Here is a 14,615-nt window from a genome sequence, read left to right on the forward strand (position 1 = left end):
TTGAGAGGGAGGGCAGGGGTAGCATCTGGGGCTTAGAGAAGCAGGGAGCAGGGGGGTCAGCCCTGGAAGACTGGAGGAGGCCAGCACGGCCTGCCCAGCATGGCTAAGGCTGCAGTCAGGTGAGGGGCTGCCAGAGAGCTGGGATAAGAAAGGGAAGGAAAGGCAGGAAGGAAGTGGCTGTTAAGCTTTAGAGAAAAGAGCCACGAGGGGTTCAGGGACCAAGAAGGTCAAACCTCAGGTGAATGGGAGTGGCCAGCACAACCTTTTGGAATGAACAGGGAGTAACTGTTCTTAAGCAGAAATCTGCTTCAAATCATGATTTTTATCATTATACATGGCAGCTCAAAAGCCTACAGTGAATGTCTACTTGCTAGTCCTGCCTATCAAAAATGATTCTGTGATTTCCAGGTCTTTTCCTTGTCGGGCTCTACTCTAGCTTACCAAGTTAATTTTTATTCAATAATACAGTTTGAACTAAAATTATAAATGTGCAGTTTTACATCTATGATTTGTTTGCTTCTGTGATATTATGTGAGGGTATTGGGTAATATTTTTAATGTATTTAAGTTTGTCCCATAATTGCTTGTATATCACAATAAAAAATTAAGTTAGTTTCCATCTAGACTGCCATTTATGGAAGACAATGGATTATTCCCATTTCTATTTTACTTGATTATTTTTATTTCTCTGTTCAGTAAATTAGTTGTCTGGAACCCTTGAGAAATGAGCTAACACTACCACACTAATCTTCTAGTGTAACTTTCCTATACACTAGTAGCTGGAAGTTCTAAAGACTACATTTCGCAGACTCCCTTGCAGCTAGGATTTTATAGGATTCTACCTTCCCACCAAGCAAATATTATTTGTATAGTGAAAGTATATATTTGTGAAGTGGAGGCTATGCAGTTCTTCTGGTTACCAAGGTGGTGAAGACAGTGGTTCTTCTATGACAGAACATTCTAGTATTTGGTCCCTAGCTTTGTGGGCACTGAGTACTTGATTTGGAATGGGGTAGATACAAGTGTTTTCTCTAGAACATTCTTCTATTTTGTTTGTTTCTCCTAAGGAAAGCCTGGTTTTCTATCTCTTCCAGAAATTCTATAAACTACCCAAGACCCTGTAAGAAACCCCTTACTACTTAAACTAGCAATAGATTGTTTTCTAGAATCAAATTCCTGATTAAAATGGCTAGTAATTAACATGGCATTATCACCACTGATCTCTGTCACTCTCTTCTATCAGTTTCTTCTTTCTTTTCTGTCATTTTCTCTAGCTATTTGCTTTATAAGAAAAAAGACTGGCCTTTGTGAGATACTATCACCAGACAATATCTTTATTTTCATGAGGTGAATTTACAGATCATAATCACTGGCTCTTCTTAGCTGCCTTTCTTTTACACTACCTTCAATTCCAATTCTAGATTTACTAGACTTCTACTAACAAAGATGTGCATTCTAAAATTAATTCTTGGTCATAAATTTAAATAATAGAGAAAGAATATGTACATAGCAAAGAGATGACTAGACATTTTATCTATATTCTAAATCAAAATCAGAATCTCAACAAATATTAAATAAAAATGAGAGGTGCTAGAAAATTAAATATATGTATATCTTATAAATCTCATATTTAAATATACTTTAGTATATTTAAAGTAAATATACTTTATTTAAATGTAAAATATTTAAGTATTTTGTAACTATCTTATAAATCTCTATATTGCAAGTATCTCATAATCAGAGGAGGGAGGAAATAGCACAATTCAAGAGAAGCGTGACAGGTGTTGGCAGGAAAGAGATGAGGGGAGAAAATTTCCAAGTAGATCTGTGATTGGGCACTAAAGGGTTTGGGTCCTAAAAAAACCAGGTCAACACATATTCCTGTATTCCCTCTATGTCCCAGGAATCAGTCTCATCAGGAGAAAAGGATACAGAAAGGGAGACAGAGATAGCAAAGACAAGTACAAGAAGCTGATACTGAAGTCTTTCCTATTTTGAGAAATGAGAGGGGAATAGAAAACCAGTGTGCACAAGGCAATTGAAAAGGAGTTGGAAGGGAAGGAATCACATAAAAAGGAACAAAAGATGCACAGTGGGGCACACTGGAAACATTGCCAACGCAGCAATTCCATATCACCTGCAATAATATGTGGACAAGTGGAGTGTGACCTTTACCGACATATTTTACAAGATTTATGAAGATTATGTTAAGCCATAGTAATTATACAGGAGTCAACTCATATATTCTGTCATGTACATTGGTTTTTAAGTTGTGTTTTTCAAAGTCCTAGCGTTCTCTGGAAATGTCTCAGACAATTCTTTCCTTCACCTACAATCAGAAGAACTCGGGTTTTACATATTGGGCTTCCATAACATGCAGAAAGAGTTTGGCTGCTTAAAAACTACTGAAAACCACCAAGCCAAGCACATTGCTCCTGCTGCAAGAGCCAAATAATTACTTATGGCAGACACACACGCTTAAAGTTGTGATGTAAGATACCCATATTTTAAAATCTTAACAATGTTTTATAATATTTCCTTTTGAAACTAGGTAATCTGAAAGAGGCATATGGCATAGTGGTAAAAAGCACAAACTCTGGGGCCAGAATTCCTGGGTATGAATCCCACATGCCAGTTATCTCCTAGCTCAATCACCTTGGGCAAATTATTGCATCTGCAAAATGGAGTAATAACACTATCTACATGAGAGTTGTGAAGATTAAGTGAGATAATGCATGCAAATTGCTTGGAGGGCCAGGATCATGGTAATTGCTATCTAAGTATTAGCTACTAATATTATTACCAGATTGTTATATCTAATTCCACCTGCAAGGTCTTCATTGTTCATATTTCAGTTTTTACTTCACAGGGCATTTTGCTCTTTTTATTATCAAAGAAAATTCACATTGAACAAAGACAAGTATTTTTCTCATTTTAGGATTTTTACCTTCCAAGTTTTTGCCCTTCTCCACTAAAAGCCTTGAACCTCAATCTAGGTTTTATGTATTCTTGATCCTGATGATCTTCCATATCCAAATTCACTTGGCCACCATGAACCAGGCGTTGAAGCTCCAGGGGAATCTCTCTTTTAAAAAGGGGGAAAAAAGGTTTTAATTAAGTTTTTCAAAAATTACACTGTTGAGATGACTGTAATCAAGTCATGAACTACAATGGAAAACAGCAATTTTTGCTTAAATTATAAAATATAAAAATTTCCATGAAGATTGATTAGTCCTTGTAGATTTTTCTTTCTTAAAGTTACCTCCCATTATTCCTTAGAGGTTTTCAGCATAGGGATGTTTTTGGTTGTCGGTCATCTTGGAGTACTTCTGACATTTAAAAAGACAAATTGTAAGACAGCAGTTTATACCTGAATTAGCACTAGACAATTTCTATGAGGATAAATGGTTAATGTGGATATTTATTTCTGAACTCCCTGGAGAAAGTTCTGAAAATTGATACAATCGTTGGGTGATTCATGAGAGCACTGCTGTCATTCAGGGTCAGGGGCAGGGGATGTAAGATGCACAGCAACAGGGGATTTGTCTCACACAATGAAGACTTGGCTTGGGTTCCACAGAATTGCCAAGTGTCCTCCAGGGAGTCACATGGATGACAACACTGTTTATAATTTCTGAGCTTAAAACCTAATTCTATCTTCCAAACAAGCAAAATACATTTTGGGGGCTACTGTATTAACATATGTTGAAATTTCCAGGAATGCACTATCATGTAAACTGAGGTAAGACTGTAGTTGGTTTGGAACTTTGAATGCAATACCACTTGTAGTACTTGAATGCAATGCCACTTGTAGTAATTAAACTTACAACTTCACATACTTCACCACTGTTTTTATACCTGTCATTTTTACCTGAGAAGTACTAGACTGCATACAGGTACAAATTATCTGACTACTTATGTCTCCTGGTGTGGTCATATCTAAGCATTCATAAATTAAAACATATCATTTTATAATAAATTCCTTTATTTCTTCAATATATTTAACGTAGAATACTATATCAATATTTTGGGAAATAGTGTACACAGATGTCATCTATATGTTCTTCTTTGAGGATCGTATAGATGGTGTTACAAAATACTTATTACAAAAAAGTCAATGGATCTTACATAGTTGAAAATCACTATTTGACACCATTTATTTTTTTCATGGAGTCTTTTCTAAAACTCTTCTTTATCATAGGCAGAATTTGTACTCAAGGATATTGTATGGCTCAGATTTAAAAATACTTTTAATATACTATGTCTGTTTAAACATCAGCCTACAAAGTTTATGGATTATTTTCATTTAACGATAAATTAGTTTTTAATCTACATAATAGTACATTCATCATCAATATGTTCTTATCATCCACTATCTTGAAATTAGCATCAATTTCAACAGTTACATTGGTCTTCACTGAGCAGAGGAACACTTCCCCCGCCCAGCTGCCCCAGCTCTTCCCAATGATTCTGCAGGTCTCCAAGTCCATAGCATTGACTTAAAAGTATTATATCCTGTGTTTGCCACCACCATATATCGCTTCCTAGGACAGCTTCCTGCCTTTCTCAGTGACTTCGGCATACTTACAGCATTTCTTGTCTTTATTTGGTACCCTGACATTATCTGCATAGAATTTAAATTCAAAATTCATACTAATTAGTTTTCTAAAATACCTTTCCTTCAGAGTTCATTGGCTGCTTTGACTCCAATGAATTTAATCTCCACTTCGGCCACTCTCCCCGGACACATTTCATCACTTGGAAAAGCTCCACCTTCAATTCCCTTACGGAGTGTAACCCCCTCTACTCTGGTCCCTTCCTGCTACTAATCTACCAGTTTATGATCAACCTAGTGTCTTCAGTTGTATTTCCACTTAGGAATAACCCACTGTCAGCTAGTGAAATCATAACATAGAAAAGCTTTTTATTATCATAGCGAAATCACTTGATTTCTCATCCTTTAGTAAGAAAAGCTGATAAGTTAACAATGTTCTTTGAATGAGTCAGAGCACTGAATATCTGGTTTACTCTCACAAATTATAACTTCAAACTAACTTTTCAAAATCTTCTGCCAGCAGTAATGCCACTTTAAAAAATTTCTAATATCATTTGAATTTCAGGCATACATGCAATGAGAGTCACCCTGTCAACAGTAAGCAGGACAGTGGCTTAGTGGATGGGCAGCTACATGCTAATCAATTCACTGATCAGTACATTAAGATGTTTCTTCTTGGAATTGGGTCCATAGGTTCATCAGATTTCAAAATGGGCCAACGTCCAATGCTCCTGTCCCACAAAGTTAAGAACCAGTGACTTACAGATAGCAATATATCCTTTATATACTCAAGAATATTATACTCCTGGCAACCACTTAACACAATATATTCCAGGAACCAACTCTTGAAAACCAGTAGTGTACTAGTGGTTTAAGTCTGTTTAAAAAAAAGACAGTCCCACTCTAAGTAACAAATAGAATACAAATAATATATCTTACCCTCTCTTAACAGACTCCAGAAACTGAGCATTTGTTGGGTCACTGTAAGGTCTCAATTCTCCATCATCTAAACTGAAACCATTGCTCCACAGTTTAAGCAAAATCTGAACCTTTTGGGCATAAGAACAAAAAATATATATAAGAATACATCTCCCCCAAACAATTTTAAGTTACAAATGCAATATCTTACAACATATTAAACCATTTAATTAATTTAAAGTAGGGAATTATTTGTGCTATTCTTTATTATAAAGACATACGTGAAATCACATGTGTTTTCTTAGCAGATTTGTATTTAGCTTAACAAACTGACAATGAGAGCAAATGCCAAAGGTCCCACAACTTGACCCTGGCCTTGAAGTACAATTACTGGTGGTTCACTAGAAAATAAAAGTAATGAGAAGAGAATATCCAGCTGCACCCCACTACTCCCATCCTCTTCCTTCATCTGCACCCAGACTACACTCTTCTATGCTACAGAGCTTATACAGTCATACCAAGGGGCAAGACTGAATTTCCACTCATCATCCAAGAAAATATGTTTAAAATGAAAATTAAAACTCCAAAATTTCAAAAAGCAACAGAAGCAAAGAATGACTTTAGGTATTCTAACATTTATAACTCAGCTAAAATGTTTATGACAATATACCATTTATAATAATTAAAATATATACATATAAAGTTCATTTTCTTAAACATTTTTTTAAAGAGGTGGGGTCTTGCTATGTTGCCCAGGCTGGCCTTCAACTCTTGAGCTCAAGTGATCCTCCTGCCTCAGCCTCCCAAATATCTGGAATTTATAGGTGTGTACCACTGTGCTCACCTGTATGTTCATTTTGACAGTGAACCACACATTCAACAAATAGTTACGTATCTCTAAATGCAAAGCATGATTGACATACAAAATAAACACTGATACTGAAAATTTACACATTGGTCCTTTTAACCAAGGTTTCAAAAAATAACAACACAAATATATTTATATTATCAATTTTTAATTTTAAAACAAACAGTAGTAACTAGAGGCAAATATTTACTTTTTCATTTTGGTTATTGTACCTACATCTTGTAGCTGATTTTCTCCATAGATATATTCAGATCGCTTACAAAAGGAATTACCCAATCTGTATCCTCCACCTGTAAATGACTAAAATACATAGCAAGTGAGTTAAAAATTCACTAAGGATTATTCACTAAAATATTATAACATATAATATATATTTTAAAACTAAACTGTAATTAGCCAAACTGGTTCATACTTACCCAGAAAATTTTATATTAGAATGAAAGTCTTATGTTATAGAGAAATGTACTTAAGTAAAAAATTATGTCTCTTTCCATAAAAACATTAGTGACTCAGAAGCTGACATAATAATAATACAGGCCAACCTTAAACTAAGCTATGCATCTATACATTAAAATATATTTTTTCAAGTATAGATAAATTTTAAAAAAACTACCCTTAATATTTTATGACAAGTCTTTTAATAAAAATTACAATGATTCAATCATGTTTCATAAAGGAAGTGTTTTATAAATAGGTATGAACCACCCTAAGAAAAGCTCTATCCTTATCTTATTAATTGCTTTTATTCAACTGTAACAAGTCACCTATGACTGCACTTTTTATTTTGCTATACTAATCACAAGGTCTTCTATTCTTCAAGTAGGATAGCTTATGAGGTAAAAATGTCATTCCTTTTAATCACCTTTTATATCACGAATGAGCTTTTTATTATCACATTGCTTTCTTCTCCATAGAATAAACTGTATCAATCACACAATTTTCTTACAAAATTAGAGAATCTGCAAGAGCCAAAATTACCTTAAGACTTGACTAAAAGAGAATTTCAAACTGTTGACAAATAATGAAATGAAAGCTAAAATTTAAGTTTTATAACCTCCTCAAATGATTTTGATAGGCAAATTCCAGGTTGAGAAATGCTGATTATAAGAATATATGACACTTACACTAAAAAAGACACTTGAACTATTCTTCAATATACCAACACTGTGTCAGTTGATACAGTTATAAAAGCTCTATAAAAAAGTTGACAGAAATTTAGAAAGGTACAAAAGCAATTCAACGGAGGAAGAAGAGCCTTTAAACACGTGATGCTGGAGCAACTGTGCATCATAAGCAAAAAAATGACCCTTGATGTAAACCTCACACCTTTTATAAAACCAACTCAAAATGGATCATAGATTTAAATGTAAAATTTTTCGAGATAACATAGGAGAAAATCTTTGGAACCTACATTTAGGTAGAAAGTTTTTAGGCAAGACACCAAAAGCATGAGGTGTTACAAAGAAAAAGAATAAACTGGATTTTATCAAAATTTAAACTTTTGCCCTTTGACAAACCCGATTAAGAGGGTAAGAGGATAAACATACAAATTACAGTCTGGGAGAAAATATTTGCAAACCATATATCTGACAAAGGACCCAGACCTATTAAAATATACAAAGAATCCTCAAAACTCAAAAGTAACAAAATAAAAAATCCAATCAGAAAATGGGCAAAAGTCATAAAGAGACATTATAATAAAGATAATAGCAAATAAGCACATGAAAAGATGTTCAACATTACTAGCCACTAGGAAAATGCAAATTAACATCATTAGTCCTTAGGGAAATGCAAATTAGAACCAGTGTTATCACTACACACTTATCAAAATGGCAAAAATTAAAAATAGTGACAATACTAAATGCTGGTAAGGATGTAGACACACTGGCTTTCTCATACATTATGAGAATATAAAATGGCACAACCACTCTGGAAAACAGGTTGGTAGTTTCTTAAAAATCCAACCCTACGCTTAATATATGACCCAGCAATTGCACTCCTGGGTATTTATTCCAGAGAAATGAAAAGTTATATAAGTAAAATAAAACCTGTACAAAATCGCTCACAGCAGCTTTATTTGTAATAGTCAAAAACTGGAAACAACTACAATGTCCCTCAATAAATGAATGGTTAAACTGTGGTATACCCATACCATGAAATGCTACTCAGGAATTAAAAAGGAACAAAGTATTGATACATGCAATTATGCTGAGTGAAAAGAGCTACTCCCAAAAGGTCACATATTGTATGATTCCATTTGTATGACGTTCTCAATATTATAAAATTGTAGAAATGGAAAACTGATTAGTGATGGCTAGAGGTTATGGTAGGAGAGAGGGAGGGAGTAGGGAGAGCTTGTGATGATGCAATGGTATCTCAATTGAGATGGGTGATTACACAAATCTACACATCATAAAATAACACAAAACTGTACATACACATTGTACCCATGTCAAATTACTGGCTTTGATATTACACTAAAATCATGTAAGATGTAATCATTGGGGGAAACAAGATGAAAGGGACGTGGAACCTCCCTGAATTTTTTTTGCAAATGCCTGTGAATTGATAATTATTTCAAAATTAAAAGGTAAATTAAAAAGTTGCATAGAAATGTAAGAAATTGCCTCAACTGTGAATCATTAATGGAAAGATCATAACCTTATAAAAAGGAAACAAATATTTTAAGAAAAACATAGTTTTTTTACTTCCCCTCCCCAAAAAATACAGTTAGAAAAATGTTTGTAAAACAATATAAAAACCGATAGAGGAAATCAAATATAGAAATAGTACAGTTTTAAAATTGAGTACTGACCTTGGATTTGTCATCACCTGAAGCTCTTGTAGCTTCATTCAGAGGGACAGCCCCATGTTCCCTTGCCTCTTTGAAAAGTTCATTCACAATTTTCCCAGTTGAAGGTCGAACTATATGTAATCCACTGTACTCATTTTCACTTGAATAAAACCTTTAAACATTATAGTTCATAAATAAAAATATGAACTAACAGAGAAGTACTTTAAAGTAAAAAGCTAGTCTTATGAAATAATTTTTATTTAAAAAGAGGCATTCTTGTGACTTCAGTGGAAATAAGCTAGTCCCTTCACCCTAAGAAAGGCCATATTCAGTAGGGACCTAGTTAGTGAGGAAACCTCTAGGTTTAGAGAGTATAAACATCTAACTAAACTACACAGCTGCATATAGAAGGTTTATTCTTCAGAGATTTTTGGATTGAAAAGAAACCTACTCAATTGAAACTCCCTGTATTTATTAAAAGCAAATAATTCAGATAGTTTTTCAATGATTAATTTCTACTCTGATTCCAACTTCATAAATGGTCCTAGAGAACATAAAAATTTCCCTTATATAAGATTAGTACCCTAGTTTTTCATCTTCCAAGTTCTTTTCAATCAAATATAATCAATGAAGTATCAACATAGAGACTTCTAGTATGACGACAAAGCTCATGTTAAACTATTCATACTCTGTAATCCAGTTTCCAAATTCACACTGGACTCACAAAACAAAACAATGGGAGGAAATTATATAAGCACTGGAGACTAGAAACCGAGGTCATCATCAAGACTTTCTTCCAAATTAGTATATGCATAACTATGAAAGAGGGAAGAGCAGACCAGCTCTCACTTCACTGTAAATGAAGGAAAAAAATCCACCTGGACGACAAGTAGACATCAGGTGAACCCCACTAGCTGCTGAAGGGTGGGGGTTGTTCATCCTGCCAGTGCTCTGCAGAAGTATACTGGGGCTCAAGTTTCCCTAGAGCAGGAGCCTATGGAAAAACTCCTCCCAAGCCTAAACTCAAAGGTTCAGGATAGCAAGCAGGGTTGAGCAGTGTCCTACCTGGCTCCTAAGATAAGCGTTAGTATTAGGAGTTTGATGGCAGACATTAGGCAGCTATGACAAATATAGAAAAGCAAAGCAAAACTTCCTGCTGCAACTATCTCCTGTTGTATCTCCCTCCTTCCCTGTCCTAGGTCTCTAATCTCACAAACCAAATAATTATTCTTTTTTATCTCAGTCTTCGTGAGAAAGATCTTACTGGAAAAATCAGCCACAGGAAATGATTTACTAGCCCCTTTACGGTTTATGGTCTTTGTTACTTGTTTAAGAAATCTTTGCCTACCCCAAAGTCATGAAGATACTCTGTTTTCTTTAGAAGTTTCATTGTTTTAGTTTTTACATTTAGATCCACAACCCATCTAGAACTGATGTTCTCAGATGGCATAAAGTAGAGGCCCAAGAATTATTTTTCCCCATATAAATGTCCATTTGTCCCAAGTACCACGTAATGAAATTCTCTCCCCTCACTGCTCTGCAGTGTCATCTCTGTCATAAATCAAGCGTGTTTCTGAGTTCTCTATTTTGTTCCATTCGTTTACTGTTAATCCTTACTCTCATAACTATTGCAGTTTTAAAAGTAAATCTTCATATCCAGTATTATAAGTCCTCAACTTTGTTTTATTTCTTCATGAATATTCTGGTTACTGTTTTCTTTTTTGGGGAGGACTAATATTTATTGACTGTTGAAGCATTAATAATATTCTATGCTCATATAAACTAACTTAATATAAATGAAAAGGAATAAAATTCCCTTTAATTAGCAGAAGGAAGAAATACCAAGACCAATAAAACCATTTTTGATTTCTAGAATACTTGGAAATCCCTTAACCAACTATAAACTACTCAAATTGAGAGACTTCTGAAAGGCAATATTGGTCATTATATTTTCATTCAACGAATACCTGTTTAGTGCTTGCTATATGCAAGGCACTGTTCCAGGTATCATGGATCCAGCATTAAATAAAACAAAGTCCTTGTCTTTACGGAGCTTACATTCAAGCAGGATAAGCCAGATTAAAAACATATATATGTGTGTTTATTCTTGACCCTTTGTATTTTCCTAGAACTTTTAGAACTTGCTTATTAGTTTGCATTAAACCCTTCCCCACCATTTACAGGATATAGCTTAATATTAAATCTTTCAATTCTGTATGTCACCCTTCCCTTGGGTCTTCTGTGTTATAGTTTCCTGGTACTGGTTTTGCAGTTTCTGTTAGATTTATTCCCAGGTATTTGATATTTTTGAATATAAATGCTATCTTTTTAAAATGTAATCTTATACTATTTCTACTTGTATATAAAAAGAAAACTGATTTCTGAATATTGATCTTGTATTTAGTATCAAAGATCTTGCTAAACACACTTATTAAATTGAGTAGTTCGACTAAAGAGTCTTTTGTAGTTTTTTTATATGCAATCATGTTATTGCAAATAAAGAGTTTTATTTCTTTCTTTACAATTTGTATACTTTTGTTTTCCTTACCTCATTCTACTGACTAAAACCTTCAGTACAGGTTGAATGAAAAGGGTGATGGGGTTATCTTTGCTATGTTGCCAACTCCAGAAGGAAATCTTTCACTATTTTATTGTTAACTGTGATCTTCACAGTAGGTTTTCTGTAGATCCTTTAAAATCAGATTAATTTGATCCCTTTATTCTCAGTTTGCTGTGTTTTCTAAAATTATGAATGTTGTGATTTTCACTTTATATATTTTAAGCCATGTAACCAAATTTAGAATCGTTCTATCTTCTGGATGAACTGACATTTTATCACTATGAAATGTCTCCTCTTTAAATTCAATAGCGCTTCTTGCCTTAAGGACTGCCTTATCTGATATTAGTATAGCTGTATCAGCATTCTTTTGGTTAGTGTTTGCATGGCACATCCTTTTCCTTTCAGTTTCTCTGTGTCCTTATATTTAACATTTACCTTTCATAAGCTACAGAGTTTTTTTATTAATTCAACCTGCCAATCTATCCTTTAAATAGATCTAGACCATTTATATTTAATGTAACTATTGCTATATATATTTGAATATATATTTATAATTATGCTTTATACTCCTTTTCTTCTTTCTTGCCTCCTGCTGAATTAGTCAAATAACTGTTGTTTTATTTCCCTTGTTAGTTATACATTATTTTATTTTTCTTTTGGATACTACCCCAGAGATTACAACATATAACTTTCACTTATTAGAGTCTAATATAAATTATGATACTTTTACCACTTCCAGATAATAAAATAATAAATGTTTGAGTAAAACATTTAAAATAAATTAAGTAGTAATATCAATAGCAAGCTTTTTTTTTTTTTTTTGAGACAGAGTGTCACTTGGTTGCCCTGGCTAGAGTGCAGTGACATCATTATAGCTCAATGCAACCTCAAACTCCTGGGTTCAAGCGATCCTCCTGCCTCAGCCTCCTGAGTAGCTGGGACTACAGAAATGAGCCACCACTAATTTTTCTGTTTTCAGTAGAGACAGGGTCTTGCTCTTGCTCAGGCTGGTCTCCAACTCCTGAGCTCAAGCAATCCTCCCACCTTGGCCTCCCAGAGTGACAGCATTACAGGCATGAGCCACTGCACCTGGCCACAAGTAAAATTAAAGGCATAAATATTACATGGTACAAATAGGATAATTTTATACCTATTCCCTGTTTATTTCTCTTATCTAGCTAGCTTCCTTGTTAGATTTTAAACTCTATGAAGTCAAAGATCACCACAGTTTACATCCCTAGAATAACTGACATAACTGAAATTGATGAATGAATAAATTTATCCTTAATGGAGATATAATAGCTATTCTTTGTAAGCTGTTTAATCAATATTCATGAAAAAGGAAATATTAACACTTTTACGCAAATAAAGAAAAATATAGACAAAATTAAACCATGGGACACATAAATTATTTTAAAACTTGTAATTCCATTTTTATCTGGACTTCTTTCTTTCTCAAGCATCTGAGAGAGTGATATTTAAACTGACAAGTTTTTTTTTCTTACATTAGAATTTTCAAAAACAGATTTTAATGTCCTATCAATTATTCAGTTCAGTAATGTGTGATTACTGTACCCTACCATTAAGTAAAAGTGTTTCTATTGAGTGTCAATTCACACTGAACTACTCAGAGAAGCAGTATTAAGAATAAAAGAATCATTATTTCATGAAGCGGACATTTTTAACAATTGAAAATAAATATGAATTGCTGAAGGGTACATTCTCCTTTGCCCATCCCTTATGATGACCCAAAACTTAAACATAATATCTGTACCCGGTGCCCATACTTCCCATGCACTTTCTCCTTGCAGTAAGATTTTTGTTCCCATGTTGCCGCTGAATCTATTTTATTCAAAGGTTCTGAGTTACCTTCTTATCATCAAACCCAAAAGACTCTTCTCAGTTATTACTTTTTGAAACATTTGATACTTTTAAACATATCCTCCTTCTCCTGTTCCTCACTTTGTATTCGAACTGTCTCTCCTGGACTTTGATGATACCAAAATTGTTGTTTCTTTGCCCAGTGGGAATTAATAGCTCCCCCTCTATTTTACTGAGCTTTCTTTCTCCTTCTCTTGCATAATTAAGTATGGCTATGTCCTTGACTCCCATTCTCTATTTAAACTCATTTGATCATCAAAATATTTACCCACTGCTAAAGATAACCTGTTGTATACAGATGATTCTCAACTATATGTTTTCACCACCCTCTTACTTATGGTCCAGTGCTGAATTTAAAAGCACCTACTGGATTAGTACTACTTAAAGTTCACCAACTCCAAAACTAAACCTATGTTCCACATATGAACCCTTCATTAACAATCACATTTTTCTGTATTCCAGACTAAAAACTTTTAAGTTTTCTGTCTTTCCTATTCACTTACTCCTACATCCCATGTCATCAAGATTCTATAATAAATTCCTTGAAAGTATCCTACGTCAATATCACCCTTTCTCCTCCATTCTGTTAATACCACTTAAATCCAAAATTTTATTATCCCACTCCTTAGATTACCACAACTATTTTCTTCTTGATTTCCTTACCTCCTTATCCTGTTCTTTCCATAACAATTTTTTTTTTTTTTTTTTTGAGACAGGGTCTCACTTTGTCACCCAGGCTACAGTGCTGTGGCACAATCATAGTTTACTACAGCCTCAAACTCTTGGGCTCAAGTGATTCTTCCATTCAGCCTCCCAAGTAGCTAGGACTACAGAAGTGTGTCACTATGCCTGGCTGTTTTATTTTTTGTAGAGACAGGGTCTCACTGTGTTGTCCAGGCTGGTCTCGATCCTGGCCTCAAGCAATCCTCCTGGCTTGTCAATCTCCCAAAGTGCTGAGATCACATGTGTGAGCCACCATGTCCTACTATAATTTTATATAGTACTGTCTGTCCTTCTTTCCTACAAGGACAAAATAATAA

At 34.2% G+C, this 14,615-nt stretch overlaps 1 protein-coding gene across 2 annotated transcripts in view; it reads right to left on the reverse strand.

Annotated features, from left to right (window-relative positions):
• The window catches only part of UBXN2B (UBX domain protein 2B), a 36,801-nt gene that overhangs the window by 5,848 nt on the left and 16,338 nt on the right, over positions 1-14,615 (reverse strand). For both annotated transcript variants that reach the window (XM_045560924.1, XM_045560925.1), the window contains exons 3-6: positions 9,156-9,306; positions 6,557-6,640; positions 5,494-5,603; positions 2,947-3,084 (exon numbers count right to left, since the gene is read on the reverse strand). In XM_045560924.1, the coding sequence (XP_045416880.1) occupies positions 2,947-3,084; positions 5,494-5,603; positions 6,557-6,640; positions 9,156-9,306 (483 nt within the window). The remainder of the gene's footprint in view (positions 1-2,946; positions 3,085-5,493; positions 5,604-6,556; positions 6,641-9,155; positions 9,307-14,615) is intronic.

Source organism: Lemur catta, chromosome 9 (genome assembly GCF_020740605.2).
Source record: "Lemur catta isolate mLemCat1 chromosome 9, mLemCat1.pri, whole genome shotgun sequence".
In the NCBI taxonomy this organism is placed as follows: domain Eukaryota; kingdom Metazoa; phylum Chordata; class Mammalia; order Primates; family Lemuridae; genus Lemur; species Lemur catta.